Genomic DNA, 20,876 nt, shown 5'->3' with positions numbered 1-20,876 from the left:
TGGGAGCTTTCTGTACTATTCTTACAGCTTTTTTGTAAGTCTGAAATAATTTCAAATTATAAAGTTAAAAAGAAAGCTACCGCTTCTATCCAACATTGACTGGAGGGTGTAGCCAGGGCAATTAGGCAACACAATGAAATAAAAGGCATCCAGATTGGAAAGGAAGAAGTAAAACTATCTCTATTCTCAGATGACATAATCCTGTATATGCAAAATCCTAATAAATCTTCTAAAAAATATATTAGAGCTAATAAATGAGTTCAGCAAAGTTGCAGGAACAAAGACCATTACACAAAAAAGTCAATTGTAGGGCTTCCCTGGTGGCGCAGTGGTTGAGAGTCCGCCTGCCGATGCAGGGGACGCGGGTTCATGCCCCGGTCCGGGAAGATCCCACATGCCGTGGAGCGGCTGGGCCCGTGAGCCGTGGCTGCTGAGCCTGCGTGTCCGGAGTCTGTGCTCCGCAACGGGAGAGGCCACATCAGTGAGAGGCCCGCGTACCACAAAAAAAAAAAAAAAAAAAAATCAATTGTACTTCTATACCGTAGCAATAAACAATTTTGTTTACAATAGCATTATAAAGACTAAAATACTTAGAAATGAATTTAACAGTAGGAATGCAAGACTTGTACACTGTAAACTAGACAATGTCATTGAAAGACAATAAAGAAAACCTGAATAAATGGAAAAATATTTATTTAGTTAGGGTTCTCCAGAGAAACAGAACAGGATACACACACACACACACACACGATTTATTTTGAGGAATTAGCTCATGAGATTGTTGAGGGCTGGCAAGGTGGCAAGTCTAAAATTTGTAGGGCAGGTCGGCAAGCTGCAACCTCAGGCAGGACTTCTACATTACAGTCTTGAGGCAGAATATCTATTTCTCCTGGAAAGCTCAGTTTTTGCTTATAAGGCCTTCAACTGAGTGGATGAGACTCACCCACATTATGGAGGGTAATCTTTCCTTAAAGTCAACCGATTGTCGATGTTGGCCACACCTACAAAATTCCTTCACAGCAACACTTAGATGAGAGTTTGATGAAACAACTGCAGACTACAGCCTAGCCAAGTTGAAGTTAACACACATAAAGTTAATCGTCACATCCCATGCTCATGGATGGGAAGAATCTTGTTAAGATGGTGACGCTCTCCCGTTGATTTACAGCTTCAAGTCAATCCCTATCAAACTCTTGCTGGCTTTTTTGCAGAAACTGACAAGCGCATCCTAAAATTCATATGGGGCAGACTGGGAGGACTGCTAAGGGGTATATGGGGGCTTGCTTCAGGGCTGATGAGAGCGTTTTGGAATCTGGTAGTGGGGATGGTTGCACAACTTTGTGAATATACTAAAAGTCATTGAATGTTACACTTTACATGAGTGACTTACATGACAGATGAATTATAGGCCAATAAAGCTGTTTAAAAAGAAAAGGAAAAGGAAACCAAGGGAATGAAAACCTCCGATTCAGGGCCGCGGTGGCTGGCTGGGGAAGGGGCCAGGTGTAAATGGCCGACAGCCTCAAGTCCTCATGCTGGGCATCTGCATGTTATTAGCCGCGGGCCCTCTGGATTAAGGACCGTCAGGGGGAGAGTGTCCTGAGCCAGGACCGCGAGTCCCCGGCTGGTGTGCGCCCTAAGGGCTGGAACACGGGAGGCCGCGCACCGGCGGCAGGTGGCCCCGGGCGCGCCTCCGAGCGCCGGGGCGGGGTCTGCGCGCGCCCCGGGCCCTAGGGGGTGTGTGGCGCGGGCGCGCGCGGGTCCCAGGGTTGCGGGAGGCGGCGGGCCGGGGCGGGGGTGGCGGGGGAGAGGCGCGCGCCGAGGACGCGGCCATTGCGCGAGGGGGGTCGGCTCGCTGGGCGGGGACCCGGGCCGCTCACGGGGGCCCGGGCTAAGCACTGGGCCTCTCCCGGCCCCAGGGAGGGGCGGCCCCCGCCCGCGAGCCCTGCCGCTCGGCCGTCCCTGGGCGCCCCCGCCCGGCGCGGTGGTACGGTCCGGGTTTAAAAGGCCCTGGCGGCCGCGAGCCGGCCTAGTGTGTGGGCGGCGGCGGCGGCGGCGGCGGCGGCGGCGGCGGCGGCGGCGGCGGCGGCGGCGGCGGCGGCGGCGGCGGCGGCGGCGGCGGCGGCGGCGGCGGCGCGGGCGCGCAAGTTGTAAGGCGAGGGGTGCGGCGGCGGGGGCGCGCGAGCGGGGCGGTGTGGGGCTCGAGGGCGCGTCCACGTGGCCGGCGGGCGGCCACCCGGAGCCAGCGGCGGCGGAGGGACAGGTAGGTGGCCTCCATCCCCCGCCGCCTGTGCGGGGCCGGCCTGCTCGGCGGCCCTGGGCTCCGGCAGCGCGGGGATTCGGCTCGGCCTTTAAGGGGTCGGGCCCAGCCCCTGTCTCTCGGGCGCCAGCCTGACTGGTCCTTCGTGCCCGGCGCCGGTAGGGACGGTCCGTCCGCGGCTAGCCCCCGACCCGATGGGGACCCTTTGTGGCGGAGGAGCGGCCCCTGCAGGGACTGCTGCGGCGCCTCCATCCACTAGGGTCCTCGTGGATCTGCCGGGGTGGGAGGGGTGTCCCTGGTGGGGGCAGGGCGAGCCGGGCCGGCAGCACCGCGCGGGGCGTTGGGGAGGGGGCGCCAGAGCCGGGTCTCTGCGAGGGTCTGTCCCCACCCTCGGGCTCTGCTGGCAAGGCCGTAGCAGAGAGGCTGGGTGTGCCCGTGATGCCCGAGGCTCCCGGTTACAGGCTGAGGTTTCGGATGGGCACTTGGGCTGCAAATTCTGCCTTTCCAGGTCTCCCTCCCGACGTGTCCCATCCCCATTCTTAGGCCTGTATTCGTGTGTGGTGTGGAGGAGGTGAGAGTGGCATGAGGCCTCCCTTCTCCGTCTTCCTTTCTTCTCTGGGTCTTGCATTAAGGATCCAGGATGCGGACCTGACAAAAGAGCCCCAGAGAGATGATCAGCCTGAGCTGAAACTTTGCAGTTCCAAGCTGGGTCTTCTCCTTGTTCTAGCAAATGCATTTCCCCCCCCCCTTTCCTTGGTTGCTGCCTTGGTTTGGTTCCCCGCACCCTCCCCAAGCTGGGTAACTTGTGTCTCCCTTGGGGCTTGGGCACTGAGAGGGTATCGCTGAGCCCTGCCCCCTTGGCTGCCACGACACTTCTCTGCTGTCTTTGCTGCCTGGAGCTGACCGAGGGCTGGGTGTGGCCTAGGGGTGAAGACCCAGCCAAGCCCAGTACTGCTCCTGTGGTCCTCCACCCCATCTCCCCAAAGTCTCAGCTGTATTTCAGAAGGTTGCTCCTCTTCCATAGGGCTCCTTGGGCCCCCCTGCATCTCCCCTTCCCCAGCTAACTGTGGATTTGGAGGGAGAGCCGCGCAGGGCTGCCTGGGCATCCGTCTGGCTGTGCCTGAGCAGAGCCTGACTTATGTCTGTCTCTGTGCTTTGCTCTGGGGGCAGGCGACTCGGCTTTGTGTTGCAGCCGGTAGGCTGGATGGCAGGCTCCTCCTGGACAGCCAGCAGACGGAGGCCCCTGGGGCGAGGAGGCAGCCGGGGCCAGGAAGGTGGAAGTGGCAGCCCTGGTTCCCATCTGGTCTCAGGCTTTGATGCCTCAGACCTCTGTCCTGGGGTGGTGTCCTGACACCAATTTGCTATTGTTCTCTCCCTACCTTTTCTCCTTTCCCCGGCTAGGGTGTGAGGCACGTCTGTGGCCTTGGCTTGCCCACGGTTGGGTTGGTCTTGTGTGCGGCTGGCCACCCTCAGCTCTGGGATCTGGTGTTTGGCTTCTCCTTTCCTAGCATCTGGCTCTGCTGCCCCCTTGGGTGTGGCCCAGCTGAGGCGAGGCCTCCTGGCTCCTTTCCAGCAGTGGGTGGGGGATGATTGATGGCCCCCAAGCCTGCCTGCGCTCGCTGCTCACTCGTGCGCCCTGGCGGAGGCCCCTCCTCTCTCCCAGCCGTGGTCGCCATCTGGGGCTCTGGCATGGTGGTGGGCGACTGGCCTCCACCCTCTGTGGTGTGGCTCTTGGCCTGCTGGGGGCCCGAGGCCAGGCAGGGCCGGAGGTGGCTGGGCGCCCTGGGCCGGGGTCCTCTGACCGGCACTCCCTGTCTCTCCTCAGGCCCACCCCCAGAGCAGCCGCCGGCCATGCCCGCCGTCGGCCTCCTCATGCTGTTCCTCCTCGCCGTGGGGCGGGCCCTGGGTGGCAGCATGCCCTTCCCTGCCTTCTCAGTGACGGACACCTCGCTCACCCACCTGGCCGTGCACCGGGTGACCGGGGAGGTGTTTGTGGGTGCGGTGAATCGCGTCTTCAAGCTGGCCCCCAACCTGACCGAGCTGCGGGTCCACGTCACGGGGCCCGTCGAGGACAACGCTCGCTGCTACCCACCCCCCAGCATGCGTGTCTGTGCCCACCGCCTGGCGCCTGTAGACAACGTGAACAAGCTGTTGCTCATAGACTATGCAGCCCGCCGCCTGGTGGCCTGCGGCAGCATCTGGCAGGGCATCTGCCAGTTCCTGCGGCTGGACGACCTCTTCAAGCTGGGCGAGCCGCACCGCCGCAAGGAGCACTACCTGTCGGGCGCCCAGGAGCCTGACTCCATGGCGGGCGTCATCGTGGAGCAGGGCCAGGGGCCCAGCAAGCTGTTCGTGGGCACCGCTGTGGATGGCAAGTCTGAGTACTTCCCCACCCTGAGCTCCCGAAAGCTCATCGGCGACGAGGACGGTGCCGACATGTTCAGTCTGGTGGGTGACCCGCCCACCTGCTCGGCCTCCCACGCGGGCTGTCCGGCCCCCGGCCCCTCCCCTCCCCTCCCTTCTCGCCCCTCTGAAGAACCAACTCCTGTGCCCTCCTACCTTCACTCTGTCCTGCCTCTGCCTCTGGAAGAGCCCTGGTCCCAGAGGGGACAGGCTGCTGACGACGGGAGGGCGGGCCGGGTCCTGGGACGGGGCTGCTCAGCCTGCCCTCTGGAGCCTTTCTGGCCTGGGGTCCTGTGACCACGTGGGTCGGGGGCACGGAGGTTGTGAGGGAAGCCCCCCAGGGGCCTTGTTGTGGGCGCAGGGCCAGGCTGGGTGGCGGGGGCCCAGGGGCCCTGGTTGGGGAGGTCGAGGGTGGACCTAGGCCTCGTCCCAGGCTGTGTCCTCCACCTGCTCCCCAGGTGTACCAGGACGAGTTCGTCTCCTCTCAGATCAAGATCCCCTCAGACACGCTATCCTTGTACCCGGCCTTCGACATCTACTACGTGTACGGCTTCGTGAGCGCTTCCTTCGTGTACTTCCTGACGCTGCAGCTGGATACCCAGCAGACGCTGCTGGACACGGCGGGCGAGAAGTTCTTCACGTCCAAGATCGTGCGCATGTGCTCGGGGGACTCGGAGTTCTACTCGTACGTGGAGTTCCCCATCGGCTGCTCCTGGCGCGGCGTGGAGTACCGCCTGGTGCAGAGCGCCCACCTGGCCAAGCCCGGCCTGCTGCTGGCCCAGGCCCTGGGTGTGCCGGCCGACGAGGACGTCCTCTTCACCATCTTCTCTCAGGGCCAGAAGAACCGGGCCAGCCCGCCGCGGCAGACCATCCTCTGCCTCTTTACCCTCAGCAGCATCAACGCCCACATCCGGCGCCGCATCCAGTCCTGCTACCGTGGGGAGGGCACACTGGCCCTGCCTTGGCTGCTGAACAAGGAGCTGCCCTGTATCAACACCGTGAGCCCTCACCCGCCCCCACCCCTGCCCCCGGGCTGGGCCCTCTGCCCCTTCCTGGGTCTGCGGGGCCAGCCCAGGCGGTCGTACGGCAGCCGCTGGGCCGCCGTGTGTGCCAGCCTGGGCTCGGTCTTGGGAACGACAGCTTAGCCCGGGGTCCGCCGCTCCCATCCTCCCCTCCCTGCCTCTGCTGCTTGTCTTTCCTCCCCGGCCTGCCTTCCCACCACCTCTCTGTGTGGACCAGCCCCTCCCCAGCCCCCAATTTCCTGTGGGGTCCCGGGGCAAATGGTTGGTCTTGGCTGGTAAGGAGCGAGGTGCAGATTCTGCTCCCTCCTAGAACGTGGGCTCTCATTGCCTTGGTCCAGCTGGTGCCCCCAAGCTCTGACTCATGCGTCCTCCTCCTGTTTCACCAGCCCATGCAGATAAATGGAAACTTCTGTGGGCTGGTGTTGAACCAGCCGCTGGGTGGCCTGCACGTGATCGAGGGGCTGCCCCTGCTCGCCGACAGCACTGATGGCATGGCCAGTGTGGCTGCCTACACCTACCAGCAGCATTCTGTGGTCTTCATCGGCACCCGCAGCGGCAGTCTGAAGAAGGTGAGCCCCGGCACGCTCAGCATGTGGGCATCGGGCAGACTGAGATGCAGGCGAGGGCTGCGTTCAAGAACGTGCGGATGAGCCCTGCAGCACCTTGGACGGGGCCCGACCCCTGGGGGAAGGGGGACTTCCCAGGCTGGGTCCCAGGAGCCCAGCTGTGCTCCACAGGTGGCCTCTCAGCCACCCATGCTTGCACTGCCACCGCCCCCTGTGGCCTGAATCGCTGGCTTCCTGTGGCTCTGGGGGCCTACTGGGCCCATCTCCCTGCCGGGAGAGCAGGAGCTGTCGTTGCTGGGTCCTCAGTCGAATGAACGAGGAGACAAATGTGGACCTAACCCTCTTTGCCCTCTTGTCCCCTCATGGGCACGGGGGCTGCAGTGCCGGCAGGGCCACAGCTGCTTCTGTTCCAGGGTGTTCTGAAGGGACAGGAGTCAGGACAACTGCCACGTTCCCCTGCTGCTCACCTGGGGGATGCCGGGCTATCCCTGGGGGAGGTCTGGGGTGGCCGGGGGAAGGTTTGTGAAGGGAGCCACTGAGCCTGGTCTACTTCCCTCCTGGTCCCCGTTTTGCATTTGTCACAGCTTTATTGGGGTGTAACTGCCATGTCACACACCCCCCGTTTAAAGCACACACCTGAGTGATTTCAGTAAGTCTGCGGAGCTACTCAAGCATAACCGCTGTCTCATTCCAGGATGTTGCCATCATCCTAAAAATCCCTTCCCTTTTAGCTCTCACGCTTTCCCTGTCCCCCAACTCTAGACAACGTTCATCTCTCTCTATGTCCTGGGAGCCTTTTTGGATTGGCTGTGTCACCCCCAAGGGCCTCCAGGGGGCAGCCTTGGTGTCCTCCTTCCCTGGTCTGTGGGACAAGGGAGCGGCAGGCAGGCTGGGTCCCTGGCTCGAGAATAGGATGCCCGGGTGCGTGGGGTGCTGCTGTGGCGTCAGGTGGCTGGTCTCGTGACCCAGGTACGGGTCGACGGCTCTCAGGAGGCCCACCTGTATGAGACGGTGCCTGTGGTGGACGGCAGCCCCATACTCCGCGACCTGCTCTTCAGCCCCGACCACCGGCACGTCTACCTCCTGAGCGAGAAGCAGGTGGGCCCGGCAGGTAGTGGGGCGGGGGTGGGATGGAGGTGGGGCGGGTGCTGACACAGCTGCCCCCAGGTGAGCCAGCTCCCGGTGGAGACCTGTGAGCAGTACCCGAGCTGCGCAGCCTGCCTGGGCTCGGGGGACCCGCACTGCGGGTGGTGCGTGCTGCAGCGCAGGTGAGGAACCGCCCACTCCCCCGAGCTGCGCCCTGTGGCCCCGCCCCGCCCCGCCCTTCTACTTTCTTCAGCTAGCGAGTGGAACCTCTATCCCGAGTGACATCCCTCGGACCCCAGGGGATGAGGCCAAGGCATGCGGTTGCCTGGTGCCCTGGGCTGGGCCGCTGTCCCCTTTGTCCCCCCCCAGGGCCCCGCTGCACTCCCGCTCCGGGCCTTGCTGGGGCAGCTGTGGGACGGGACTGGCCTGACCTTGCGCAGATGCTGCCGCCATGGGGCCTGTCCAGGCGCCTCGGCCCCGCATGGCTTCGCCAAGGAGCTGAGGAAGTGTGTCCAGGTGCGGGTCCGGCCCAACAACGTGTCGGTGACATCGCCTGGGGTGCAGGTGAGCGGTGCGGGGTGTGCGGCTGTAGAGGCCCGTGCACACGTGTGGGGGTGCGCCCGGCTCTGAGCCCTCTGCTTCCCCAGCTGACCGTGGCCATAAGCAACGTGCCAGACCTCAGTGCGGGCGTGAGCTGTGCCTTCGAGGAGGTGACCGAGAGCGAGGCCGTCCTGCTGCCCTCCGGAGAGTTACACTGTCCCTCGCCTTCCCTGCAGGAGCTCCGGGCTCTCACCCAGGGGCACGGTCAGTGGCTGGGCTGCTGGGGGCAGGGGTGCTCTCCGTCCGCGGCTCACGTGTGGCTCCCCTGGGCTCGCTGCAGGGGCCACGCGCACCGTGCAGCTGCAGCTGCGCTCCAAGGAGAGTGGCGTGAGGTTTGCAGGGGCTGACTTTGTCTTCTACAACTGCAGCGTCCTCCAGTCGTGAGTACTGGCCCCCCCGATCCCCGTCCCCATGTCTCTGTTGCTCGTGGTGTCGTGTGGGCCTCAGGCGGGCCCCGGCGCCTTTTGCCTTTGGTTCCCCGTGTGTCCCGCAGGTGGGACGGTGAGGGGCCAGGCCCGGTCTCCTCCGTGATCTCTGAAGCCTCTCCCCTCTAGGTGCATGTCCTGCGTCAGCAGCCCTTACCCCTGCCACTGGTGTAAGTACCGCCACGTGTGTACCAGCCACCCCCATGAGTGCTCCTTCCAGGAGGGCAGGGTCCACAGCCCCGAGGTGAGGCGGGCGCCACACGCGAGGGGGCTGGGCTCCGCGCGGGCTGGCCCCTGGCTTTTCTGCTTTCGGTCTTGGGGTTTTCTTGGAGCGCCCTTAACCGAGTGCCAGCCCAGCTGGCTGATAGCCGTTCTCCCCTCAGGGCTGCCCTGAGATCCTGCCCAGTGGGGACCTCCTGATCCCAGCAGGCGTCATGCAGCCTCTTACCCTGCGGGCCAAGAACCTGCCGCAGCCCCAGTCGGGCCAGAAGAACTACGAGTGTGTGGTCCGGGTGCAGGGGCGGCAGCAGCGGGTGCCTGCCATCCGCTTCAACAGCAGCAGCGTGCAATGCCAGAACGCCTCGGTGAGGCCCATCCGCCCTGCCTCCCTCAGGGGTCCAGGTTGTGCAGGGCTGGGCATGGTGCAGATCTGTGCCCAGCAGACTGTTCTAGAAGCCTCAGCTGACCGTGGCAAGGGACCTTCTGAGTCTCCTGCTGGGGATTTCTGAGCTGGGGGAGGGGCAGTCTGTGCACCTTCACTGCGGTCATGTGGGTCCCTCTCCCCCAGTACTCCTATGAAGGTGATGAGTATGGTGACACTGAGCTGGACTTCTCCGTGGTCTGGGATGGAGATTTCCCCATCGACAAGCCCGCTACCTTCCGAGGTGAGCAGCGGGATGGGGCTGAGGAGCTCACCTCCTGGGGCAGAGAAGGCATGTGCTGGGGCCGGGCCCACAGGGAGACCCTTCGTTAGGGCCCGTAGCTGCTCCCCAGCGGTGCCCTCTATGCCCACAGCCCTCCTGTACAAGTGCTGGGCGCAGCGGCCCAGCTGTGGCCTCTGCCTCAAGGCTGACCCTCGCTTCAACTGCGGCTGGTGCATCTCGGAGCATAGGTGCCAGCTGCGGGCCCACTGCCCGGCCCCCAAGACCAACTGGATGCACCCGAACCAGAAGGGCGCTCGCTGCAGCCACCCCCGCATTGCCCAGGTCGGCCTCCCCACCACCCGCTGCCCTTTGGGTACTCACTGCCTCGGCTCACCCTCCCGCCTCCCCTCCTGCTCCGCAGATCCACCCGCTCATGGGGCCCAAGGAGGGAGGCACCCGGATCACCATCATGGGCGAGAACCTGGGCCTCACCTCCCGAGACGTGGGCCTGCGGGTGGCCGGCGTGCGCTGCAACTCCATCCCCGCCGAGTACGTCAGTGCCGAGAGGTGAGTGCGGCTGTGCGGGCGCTGGGCCTCCCCACAGCCTGCGGCCAGGCGCCCGGGCCTGACTTCTCACCCGACCTGACCCCTAGGATCGTGTGTGAGATGGAGGAGTCGCTGGTGCCCAGCCCGCCACCGGGGCCCGCAGAGCTCTGCGTCAGCGACTGCTCGGCTGACTTCCGCACGCAGTCTGAGCAGCTCTACAGTTTCGTGGTACGTGGGCTGCCCGCCCCCTTCCCTCTCCCACTCCTTCCTGGCGGGGTCTGTGGCCCGGCCCTGCTGGGTGCCCGCTGTCTCCTCGCTCCCCTCAGGGCTGCTTCTCCCATAGACGCCCACGTTCGACCGCGTGAGTCCCCGTCGGGGCCCAGCCTCGGGGGGCACGCGAATCACCATTTCCGGTCATTCTCTGGACGCCGGCAGCAGAGTCACAGTGACCGTGAGAGACAGCGAGTGCCAGTTCGTGAGGTGAGTGTTGCAGGTGGGGCCACGGGGCCTGCAGGTGGCGGCCCTGGGCGGCCCGCTCCAAGTCCCCGCTTGCTGACATAGGAGGGATGCTGAAGCGATCGTGTGCATCTCGCCTGTCTCCACGCTGGGCCCGAGCCAGGCCCCCATCACCCTGGCCATCGACCGCGCCAACATCTCCAGTCCCAGTGTCCTCTACACCTACACCCAGGACCCCACCGTCACTCGCCTCGAGCCCACCTGGAGCATCATCAAGTAAGGCCCTCGGGAGAATGGGGCCTGGCTGGCAGAGGGGAGGCTGGGGGCCAGGTCCTTGAGTGCCCGGCCTGGGCCTCGCCTGGTGCCCAGGTGACCCAGGGTCGGGGAGGCCTTGGGCTTCCATGGCAGCCTCGATAACGCTCCAGGGCTGGGCTCAGGGTGGTGGCGAGGAAGCCTGAGGCCCCTCACCCCATACCTAGTGGAAGCACCTCCATCACCGTGAGTGGGACCCACCTGCTGACGGTCCAGGAGCCCCGGGTCCGGGCCAAGTACCGAGGCATCGAGACCACCAACGTGAGTGCCAGCTGCCGCCATCCCACCCCTGACCCCCTGCCTGCTGTGGCCTCACATGTTGGGCTGCCCACCTTTGTCCCCACAGACGTGCCAGGTGATCAACGACACTGCCATGCTGTGTAAGGCCCCCGGCATCTTCCTGGGGCGGCCCCAGCCGCAGGCGCAGGGTGAGCACCCTGACGAGTTCGGCTTCCTGCTGGACCACGTGCAGACAGCCCGTTCCCTCAACCGGTCCTCCTTCACCTACTACCCCGACCCCAGCTTCGAGCCACTTGGGCCCTCCGGGGTCCTGGATGTCAAGCCCGGCTCCCACGTGGTGCTGAAGGTGCCGGTGTGGTGGGCGCCTAGGGCGGGAGGGGCGGGGTGGTGGGGAGCCCTGGCCAGCAGCGCTCTCTTTCTGCAGGGCAAGAATCTGATCCCTGCGGCAGCTGGCAGCTCCCGCCTCAACTACACGGTGCTGATCGGGGGCCAGCCGTGCACACTCACCGTCTCGGACACGCAACTCCTGTGTGACTCCCCCAGCCAGACGGGCCGGCAGCCGGTCACGGTGGGTAGGGGGCAGGGAGGCCGCCAGAGCAGCCTGGCGCGGGGTCGGGGTCAGCTTACGGCGCCTGTCCCTGCAGGTGCTGGTGGGCGGCCTGGAGTTCTGGCTGGGCACCCTGCACATCACGGCCGATCGGGCGCTGAGCCTGCCGGCTGTGGTGGGGCTGGCGGTGGGGGGCGGCCTCCTGCTGCTGGCCATCAGCGCTGTGCTGGTCGCCTACAAACGCAAGACTCAGGACGCCGACCGCACGCTCAAGCGCCTCCAGCTGCAGATGGACAACTTGGAGTCCCGGGTGGCCCTGGAATGCAAGGAAGGTGCCTGCATGGGGGTGAGGGGTGGGGCAGGAGGCGGGGGCTCCCTCCTCCCTCGCTGCTCACTCTCCCCTCACTCTCCCTCACCGGCCCTCCCCAGCCTTCGCTGAGCTGCAGACAGACATCAATGAGCTGACAAACCACATGGATGGCGTGCAGATCCCCTTCCTGGACTACCGGACCTACGCCGTGCGTGTGCTCTTCCCGGGCATCGAGGCCCACCCAGTGCTCAAGGAGCTGGATGTGAGTGCCCACTGTTGCCTGCCCATGCCCTCCACCCCAGGGCCACCTCCACCCTCTGAGATGCCCTGTCGCCCCCGGCCCCCAGACACCCCCCAACGTCGAGAAGGCCCTGCGTCTCTTTGGGCAGCTGCTGCACAGCCGCGCCTTCGTGCTCACCTTTATCCACACTCTGGAGGCTCAGAGCAGCTTCTCCATGCGCGACCGTGGCACTGTGGCCTCGCTCACTATGGTGGCCCTGCAGAGCCGCCTCGATTATGCCACGGGGCTGCTCAAGCAACTGCTGGCGGACCTCATCGAGAAGAACCTCGAGAGCAAGAACCACCCGAAGCTGCTCCTGCGCAGGTACTGGGGTCCCCCTGCGCCAGTCCTGCCCCTCCCCTGGGAGGCCCAGCCCTGCCCGGCCAGGGCCCCAGCACCCCTTTCACCCTAGGACCGAGTCAGTGGCTGAGAAGATGCTCACCAACTGGTTCACCTTCCTGCTGCATAAGTTTCTGAAGGTGCGTGCGCTCAGAGGGCAAGTGGGGGGCGAGGGGATGTGAGGAAGCGGTCGGCCGCAGGCGGGCGGCAAGCTGTGTCCCGGCCTGGCTGCAGGAGTGCGCCGGGGAGCCACTCTTCCTGCTCTACTGCGCCATCAAGCAGCAGATGGAGAAGGGCCCCATTGACGCCATCACAGGCGAGGCCCGCTACTCCCTGAGCGAGGACAAGCTCATCCGGCAGCAGATTGACTACAAGACGCTGGTGAGCAGGGGGCCAGGTGGGGAGGGCATCGGGCCTGAGGGGACGCCTCACCCAGGACCCACCCTGCGGTCCCCCTCACCCTCAGACCCTGCACTGTGTGTGCCCGGAGAGCGAGGGCAGCGCTCAGGTCCCGGTGAAGGTTCTCAACTGTGACAGCATCACCCAGGCCAAAGACAAGCTGCTAGATGCTGTGTACAAGGGCATCCCCTACTCTCAGCGTCCCAGAGCTGAGGACATGGACCTAGGTGAGGCCCCGGCCCTCTCCTCCTGGCTCCCCACCTCCTGTGGCCACGTTACCTTAGCTGGCGTTCACTCTCCCCACCTGAGCTCTGTCCTCTGAGGGCAGTGGGCCCAGGGTCCCAGGGGACGCGGAGCGGGACCTCAGAGCTGCCTGTGGCCCGCAGAATGGCGCCAGGGCCGCATGGCCCGCATCATTCTCCAGGACGAGGATGTCACCACCAAAATCGAGTGTGACTGGAAGAGGGTCAACTCATTGGCCCACTACCAGGTGAGCATCCGGAGGTCCACTCACTCCCAGGGCCCTTGGGAGCCATGGCCCTGCCCCGAGGCCACAGGAGTAGGGGTCCCGGCCCCTCCCCTCTCTGGCCCCTGCACCACAGGCCCCCCTCGGGGAGCCGTGGGAGCTGCCCCACACGTGCCCTGCTGGGCCGGGGTAGGCGGTGGCTCAGGCCCCTTGGCTTCTCGGCCTCCCACATTGCCCCCCTCTCTGTCTCTGGGATTTGCAGGTGACAGACGGTTCCTTGGTGGCACTGGTGCCCAAACAAGTGTCAGCCTACAACATGGCCAACTCGTTCACCTTCACCCGCTCTCTCAGCCGTTATGGTAGGCGTCCTCGGTGTGGGGTCTCTGCTGGCCCCGTGCCCTGTGAGGCTGTGTCGGCCATCGTGGGGAACCCCCAGCCCCACCCCGTCTGAGCAGCCAGCTTGGTTCTGGCGGCCCCCCGGACCCTGCTCTCAGGAGGTCTCTAGTTCCTTCGAGCCTAGAAGTGTGGTGGGCCCGTGAGAGCAGACGGGCCCCCTCAGCCTGCAGGGCTCCCGGGATGGAGGGGAGAGAGAGCCATGGCGCTGGCTGGTGTGGCCCCGCTGGCCTAAGGGGCACACCACCCTCTGCCCCAGAGAGCTTGCTCCGCACGGCCAGCAGCCCTGACAGCCTCCGCTCGCGGGCACCCATGATCACGCCCGACCAGGAGACGGGCACCAAGCTGTGGCACCTGGTGAAGAACCACGACCACGCCGACCACCGGGAGGGAGACCGAGGCAGCAAGATGGTCTCGGAGATCTACCTGACGCGGCTGCTGGCCACCAAGGTGTGGGCCTGCCCCGCGCCACCCTGGTGTTAGTGCATGTGCCTTGTAGCCCGGCCTTGGCCCTGGGGTTGGCCTGGGCTGCCTGGGGAAGGGGCCACTGGATTGTTCCAATCCCAGGGGACTTGCTCAACGCCTTTGCTGTGGGAACTGCCACCCTGAGGTCGAGGCCAAGCTTGTCTGAGGGGTGCTGGCCAAGCACAGAAGCCCTGCTCGTTGTCACGCCTCTCTGTCCCCATCTGTCCTGCCGTGGGGACGTCCCGCCCTGGCTCCCCGTCAGCTGGTGTCCTTGCTGCGCCCCTGCAGGGCACGCTGCAGAAGTTTGTGGACGACCTCTTCGAGAGTGTCTTCAGCACGGCGCACCGGGGCTCGGCACTGCCCCTGGCCATCAAGTACATGTTCGACTTCCTGGACGAGCAGGCCGACCAGCGGCAGATCAGCGATCCTGACGTGCGCCACACCTGGAAGAGCAACTGGTACTGCCGTGCACCGGCCCGCGGGCGGGGGCGTGAGGAGGCTTGGCTGGGGCTCGGGGACCACGGTCAGGACGCCCTTGGGGGCTTGGCTGGTCACCCTGGCAGGAGACCTGGCACTGATGGTGCCGCCGAGCACAGAGAGCTCTGCCAGGGCTTTGGGCGGGTGGGGTGTGGGTAGTGTGGCCAGTGCCCAGAGGTGCCCTTGGCCCTCAGGGCCTTGCTGCTCACCTGGTGATACCGCTGACACAGGGCAGAGATAACCGGAAGCCCGGTGCAGGGGTTAGCCGTGCGAGGGGGGCGCGTTGAAACTCACTGAGGACGGACGGCCGTGCACTCTGACTTCTCACTGCTTGAAGTCAGGCTGCTGCCTGTCAGCGCGACAGTCTTGCCGGCTGTGGGCCCGCAGAGGTGAGCACGGACGGGAGGGTGTGCGGGGGAGACCGGGAGCTGCGGGCCTCTGTCCCTCTGTCCAGCCTGCCCCTGCGCTTCTGGGTGAACGTGATCAAGAACCCGCAGTTCGTCTTCGACATCCACAAGAACAGCATCACGGACGCCTGCCTGTCGGTGGTGGCCCAGACCTTCATGGACTCCTGCTCGACGTCCGAGCACCGCCTGGGCAAGGACTCGCCCTCCAACAAGCTGCTCTACGCCAAGGACATCCCCAGCTACAAGAGCTGGGTGGAGAGGTGGGCCCCAGTGTGTGGGGAGGCGGGGCCAGGACCCCAGGGGACACGGCTGCTGGGCGAGGGGGCAAGAGCTGCGCCGCCACGGGCTGGCTCCTCTTCAGGAAGGAGGCCCGGAGGCTGGCCTGGCAGCCGGGGCAGGGACTTTGGCTTTTGTGGCGCCTGCTGGCATGACCTCCTCGGGGCCCCAACAGGTACTACCGGGACATATCCAAGATGGCGTCCATCAGCGACCAGGACATGGACGCGTACCTGGTGGAGCAGTCCCGTCTCCATGCCAGTGACTTCAACGTCCTGAGCGCGCTCAGTGAGCTCTACTTCTACGTTACCAAGTACCGCCAGGAGGTGCGTGCCACCCCCTCAGGCCCCTGCTCTTTGGCTCTGAGGGTACAGCTGGTGGCAAAGGCAGGGGCGTGGTGGGGGTCAGCGAGCCCAGCTCTTGGATTCCTCACAGTTCCTCCCCCAACCAGGCTCTTAAGGTGGCACAGGTGACACTCTCTGTAGATGCTGGGATTTGAGGGACCCAGTAGAGAAGCCACTGGCTGGAGCGCAAAGTTCTGGTCCGGCAGAAGTTAGGGGCCGGGAGCACATGGAGGGCTGGGTTGATGACGGGCTGGGGCCAAAGGTGGGCGGGGTCAGCCCACCTGCCTGGTTTGTGGCTGGAGAGTCAGGGAAGACAGGTGCGCTGGCTCCAGGGTTGGGTTCCTGGCTGGAGATGAGAATGGGTGGGCCCGGACGGGGCCCCGAACCTGGATGAGCTCCCCAAGGCGGGGCCACGGGCAGCTGGAGAGGGAGACGTGGCCCAAGCACTTGAGTGGCCCTGGGACACTCAAGAGGTGGCAGAGAAGAGGGGGGACCGGCTGCAGAGTCTGAGGAGGCTCGGGAGGGGCCCCCGAGTGCCAGACGGGTCCTGGAACACGCGTGAGGGCCCCCCCAACCCCGCCCTGGGCGTCAGGGAAGGGGGGCAGTGGGGGTGGGGCTTGGCCAGGAGGAGCCCGCCCCTCAAGAGCCCGGCTCGGGGCCTCTTCCCGCAGGTTCTCACCGCTCTGGACCGAGATGCCTCTTGCCGGAAGCAGAAGCTGCGCCAGAAGCTGGAACAGATCATTGGCCTTGCGTCCAGCAACAGCTAAGGGAGGCGGACCCCGTGAGGAGGGGGCTTCTCAGTCCTGAGCCGTCCTCCCGTGCAGAGGGGCGTCTCCTGCCTGGGTCCCAGGGCTGAGCCCTGGATCGGGTGGCATGAGGTCACCGGGCCAAGATGCCCCTGGCACAGCCGGGCTCCCGTCATTAGTGCCTTGCTTTGGGCCCTGCGTGGGGAGGGGGTGACCGGACTAAGCCCCCCAACCCCGGCAGCAGCAATACCCCCGCCCTCCTGCCCTCGTGCCGGGGGTTGTGGTCGCCCCTGCCCTCCTTGCTATTTATGCCCCAACCACCTATTTATTTAATTTATCTCCACCTCACCGTCGTCTCCATCTGTAAATACGCGCCCCCTCCTCCCCCGCCCCCCGGAGGTTGCCAGCCTCACTCACCTTCTCTCTTTGAGTCCTCCCGCCTCCCTTGTGACGTGGTCAGCCTTTGCCTAGCCTCTGGCCACGCCCCCTTGCCCTGGCTGGCCCCACCCATGCTGAGGATGGGGCCTCGGCACCAGCAGCCCTTGGGGCGGGTGAGGCACCGAAGTTGCCCTCGGACGGTGGCTCAGCCAAGGGGTCCCCCTGCGGCCACTGCAGCAGCCCCTCCAGACTTCTCGGGCCGGGACTGTACCCCCTCCCGGGGCCCCGTTCTCTCTGAGCGCCTGGAGAGCTCGAACCAGGCTCCTGCCAGGGCGTGAGCTGGGCCTGGGAGCACCGAACCCCCCTTCTCTGGGCCCTGCTGCCAAACCCTCTCAGTGTGGTCTGCGCGTCCGGACCCCTCATCCTCCGCTGCCCTGTCCTGCGCCCGCCCCGAGGGGCAGAGGCAGCAGTGCCTTACTCCTTTGTCCTTCTGCCGCCTCAGAGGAATCCGGCCCCAGCCCGCGCTCCTGGAAACCCACTTGGCCCCTTTTTCTCTTTTTGGCATGAGGTTTTCTTTGTCCCTGTAATTTTTGTTTCCTAATTAAATGTTGAGAAATGGACGCAGTGTGTGGCTTTGTCCTCGGGGCAGGTGGCTGCTCCCCGGAACGTGGAAGCAGGTGGGGAGGCTGTCGGACTCTGCATGAGCTGCTCTCCCTTGATGGGGGGAAGGGCGACTCGTTGCAGGGTTTCTGAGGACTTGAGGCGCTCCAGGGCGACGTCCAATCCATCAGTGAGTCCTGGTGGCTCCGCCTTCAAGACACATGCAGAACCCGCCCCCTTCTCCCCACCTCCACTGCCCCCGACTGGTCCAAGCCACCCTTGTCGCTTGCCTGGATGCCAGGGTACCCATTTCTGCCTCTTCTCAACGTGGGAGGCACTGGGACCCTGTTAACATACACGGTGGACCTTGTCCCCACTCTGTTCAAAACCATCCAGGGCTTCATGGCCCCCAAACGCCTTCATATCTGACAACTCTTTACTGTCCCAAGTGCACTGCAGTCACTGTGCTCCTACCTACCTCCTACCTCTTACCCTCTTACGCCACACACCTGTTCAAGTAAGCCGGGTGGGGAGAAAGCAGGATCCGATTTTAAATAGAGCAGCCAGGAATGATTTTCGGGTGAGCCAGGGGGATCCCCAGAGGAAGAGGGTTCCAGACTGAAGAGAACCAGTGCAAAGGCCTTGAGGCAGGAGCCAGCCTGGCATGTTATTTTTTAAAATAAACTTATTTATATTTTTGGCTGCGTTGGGTCTTCGTTGCTGCGCACGGCCTTTCTCTAGTTGCGGCGAGTGGGGGCTACTCTTCCTTGCGGTGCGCGGGCTTCTCATTGCGGTGGCTTCTCTGGTCGCGGAGCACAGGCTCTAGGCATGCGGGCTTCAGTAGTTGTGGCTCGCGGGCTCTAGAGCGCAGGCTCAGTAGCTGTGGTGCACGGGCTTAGTTGCCCCGCGGCACGTGCGATCTTCCTGGACCAGGGCTCGAACCCATGTCCCCGGCATTGGCAGGCAGATTCTTAACCACTGAGCCACCAGGGAAGCCCCCGGCCTGGCATTTTTGAACGGCCAAGGAAGCCAGGGAGGCTGAATCAGGATGAGCAAGCGAAAGGTGGGAATGGAGAAGATTGGAGAGGAAACGGGCTGGATCACATCTGGCTTTTTTTTTTTTTTTTTTTTTTTTTGGCTGCACTGGGTCCTCGTTGTTGGGTCTTCGTTGCTGCATGCAGGCTTTCTCTAGTTGTGGCGAGTGGAGGCTATTCTTCGTTGCAGTGCACGGGCTTTTCATTGCGGTGGTTTCTCTTGCAGAGTTCGGGCCCTAGGTGCGCAGACTTAAGTAGTTGTGGCGCGTGGGCTCAGTAGTTGTGGCACACGGGCTTAGCTGCTCTGTGGCATGTGGGATGTTCGCGCACCAGGGATCGAACCCGTGTCCCCTTCATTGGCAGGTGGATTCTCAACCACTGCGCCACCAGGGAAGTCTCTCACGTCTGGTTTTTCAGGCCATTGTAAGTTCTTTGGCTTTGTCCCTAAGAGTCCATTTTGGAGATTCTTTTTAACGGAAGAGTGATGCAATCTGACATGTTTTAAAGCAACCTGGCAGCTTCACCAGTTCATCTGTCAGGTCAAGGCAGTAGGCTGATTCTGGGCTTTGCTGGGTGAGGGAGGGAGAATCAGATTGACATCGGGCCCTAGAGCCTGGGGTACTGTAGCTCGGGAGCTGCCGGCAGAGAGGATCCTGGGGGTCTGCAGAGGGTCCCCCTGGAGTATCGGGGGTGCTGATCAGCACAAGTGTGTGAGGAAACCGCCCCGGGCCTGGGAAAGGGCTGCCAAGAAGGATTAAAGGTAACTATGCTCAGGGCTCAAGCAGGACCTGGATGAGCACCTGTCCCCACTGGCCAGAATGGAAACCTCAGAATTCAAGAGGCCTGAGGGAGGGCACTCAGAAGGGTCTTGCCTCAGTAGCGGGAAAATAATTAATTCTATACTAGAAGCTGCTCTAGTGCCATGTAGCAAATCTTAGAAGCAAGATTCTAAAGAATCAAATTGTCTCCAAGTAACCACAGCACCTGAGAACAAAGTTCAAGTATGTTTACGGATACAAAAATAGCCAGCACCCAAGGTAAAACATACAAGGTCTGCTATCCAAGCAAAAACACTTGGCATGAAAATAGTAAGTAAAGACCAGCCCATTAGAAGGAGATAGATAGAGCAATCAATAAAAGGCAACCAGATTGCAAAGGAAGAAGTAAAACTTCCAAGATCGCAGGATATTTTAGAGGGAGCTAACTCCCCCTGCCCAGACCCTGAGCCAGGTGTGCCAGCAGTTTTCTTCACTGATCTGAAGCAAAGCCAGTAAACTACAAAATTCCTAGCCTAGTGTTTCTGGGTTGTTTGCTCTTCTCACACACACTGAGGTTTTTATTTTTGCGGGACACTAACGTAATGGTGACATAGATGTGGGGAAACCAGGATTGTGGTGGGAGGGCACAGTTTCTGGAGTGAGTAGAGGAGAACCATTTGGGGAGGAGGCAGAGGGACAGTGGCGTGAAAGTGCTCGATTCTCGGCTCCCCATCGATAATTAAAGTCCTAAAAATGGTTTTTAAAAAGGAAAGAAAGAAAAAGACCCTTTCTGTAGCCACCAGAGCTGCTGCGTGCTGGCGGGGGAGATGCTCCATCATCACCGTCGTCGCCATGCCCACCGCCACCATCCCCAGCACCAGCATCGCCCTCCCTCCAGCCCACGCTGTCAGAGCTCTCTGGGCTCTGTGCCGGCGGACTCCGTTCACGCACATGCAGGAACAGGGACCGGATCTCCCCCGCACTGGCTTGAAAGAATCCCCTAAACGCAGCCAAAATTTATGAAACACAGGCTGTGAAGAAACCGGGCCTCGGGTGAGGGAGGACCGTCAGTGACCTCTGGGAGCTGAGACCCCGAAGAGGTGAGCCGTGCAGCTGCCCCAGCTTGCTGTCTACACGGACCGTCCGGACCGAGTCCAGCCGCCTCCCCGGGTCTCAGGGGTGGAGGACCGGAGAGGACACGGTGGCACAGGGAGAGAACCGTGCCCAAGGGCGGAGGGTCCACTGAAGCGCGCCGAGGACCACTGAGCAGCACCAGCGTGGAAGGAAACTCTGTGAGGCGGGGGACAGGGCCACCCAAAGGATGGAAGGTAACTCTGCCCAGTGCTCGAGCAGGACAGGGACTGGGGGCTGTCCCCACCGGCCAGAATGCAAACCTCATGATTGGGAAGGCATCCGGAAGGGGGCTCAGAAGGCTCCCGCTTCAGTAGTGGGGGAAAAAAATGAATCCTATGGGACTTCCCCGGCAGTCCAGTGGTTAGGACTCCGCACTTCCAATGCAGGAGGTGTGGGTTTGATCCCTGGTTGGGGAACTGAGATGTCACATGCCACGGGGTGCGGCCAAAAGCCAAAAAAAAAAAAAAAAAAAAAGTGAACCCTACACTGAAAGCTGGCTGCTCTGGTGCCGCACAGCAAATCTTCAAAGCAAGACTCAAAAGGATCTGTCCCCAGTAATCTAACAGCATCCCAGAACAAAGCTCAAAAAATATGTCTAGGAATACAAAGATACCCAGCACCCAGGGGAAAAGGCTCAAGGTCTGACACGGAAGAAAAAACTACCAGGGATACAAAGCAGCCAAATCCAATCCTTAACCAGGAGAAAAATTCATCACTGAAAGGCACGCAGATTGGAAAGGAAGA

At 62.9% G+C, this 20,876-nt stretch overlaps 1 protein-coding gene across 2 annotated transcripts; it reads left to right on the top strand.

Moving 5' to 3' along the window:
- Window positions 1–2,598: 2,598 nt before the first annotated feature.
- Window positions 2,599–17,226, top strand: PLXNA3 (plexin A3). 2 transcript variants are annotated; one of them, XM_060088027.1, is made up of 33 exons: window positions 2,600–2,831; window positions 4,086–4,708; window positions 5,122–5,661; window positions 6,072–6,254; window positions 7,221–7,349; window positions 7,419–7,519; window positions 7,778–7,901; window positions 7,985–8,141; window positions 8,218–8,317; window positions 8,492–8,606; window positions 8,746–8,946; window positions 9,150–9,246; window positions 9,377–9,567; window positions 9,647–9,792; window positions 9,879–9,999; window positions 10,115–10,251; window positions 10,333–10,503; window positions 10,707–10,800; window positions 10,886–11,125; window positions 11,204–11,347; window positions 11,424–11,658; window positions 11,756–11,898; window positions 11,984–12,240; window positions 12,329–12,395; window positions 12,490–12,636; window positions 12,722–12,881; window positions 13,041–13,144; window positions 13,383–13,479; window positions 13,773–13,963; window positions 14,267–14,436; window positions 14,910–15,122; window positions 15,314–15,464; window positions 16,154–17,226. In XM_060088027.1, the coding sequence occupies exons 2-33, from the start codon at window positions 4,112–4,114 to the stop codon at window positions 16,247–16,249; spliced, it is 5,619 nt and encodes a 1,872-aa protein (XP_059944010.1). In that variant the 5' UTR covers window positions 2,600–2,831; window positions 4,086–4,111; the 3' UTR covers window positions 16,250–17,226. The 2 variants fall into 2 exon arrangements, with proteins under 2 accessions (XP_059944011.1, XP_059944010.1); XM_060088028.1 differs by lacking the exons at window positions 14,910–15,122; window positions 15,314–15,464; window positions 16,154–17,226 and adding an exon at window positions 14,686–14,901 and having other exon boundaries at window positions 2,599–2,831.
- Window positions 17,227–20,876: the final 3,650 nt, after the last annotated feature.

The sequence above is a fragment of the Mesoplodon densirostris genome, chromosome X, assembly GCF_025265405.1.
Source record: "Mesoplodon densirostris isolate mMesDen1 chromosome X, mMesDen1 primary haplotype, whole genome shotgun sequence".
Taxonomy (NCBI): Eukaryota; Metazoa; Chordata; class Mammalia; order Artiodactyla; family Ziphiidae; genus Mesoplodon; species Mesoplodon densirostris.
The sequence above is the reverse complement of the archived record's forward strand: the minus strand, read 5'-3'. Positions and strand labels throughout refer to the sequence as shown.

Bases quoted from the DNA above. Each gene is read 5' to 3' on its own strand.
- PLXNA3 (XM_060088027.1), top strand. From the start codon at position 4,112: ATGCCCGCCGTCGGCCTCCTCATGCTGTTCCTCCTCGCCGTGGGGCGG. The intron at 8,142-8,217 runs GTCAGTGGCTGG...GGCTCGCTGCAG, and splicing joins GGCTCTCACCCAGGGGCACG to GGGCCACGCGCACCGTGCAG. The intron at 9,568-9,646 runs GTCGGCCTCCCC...CCTGCTCCGCAG, and splicing joins GCCACCCCCGCATTGCCCAG to ATCCACCCGCTCATGGGGCC.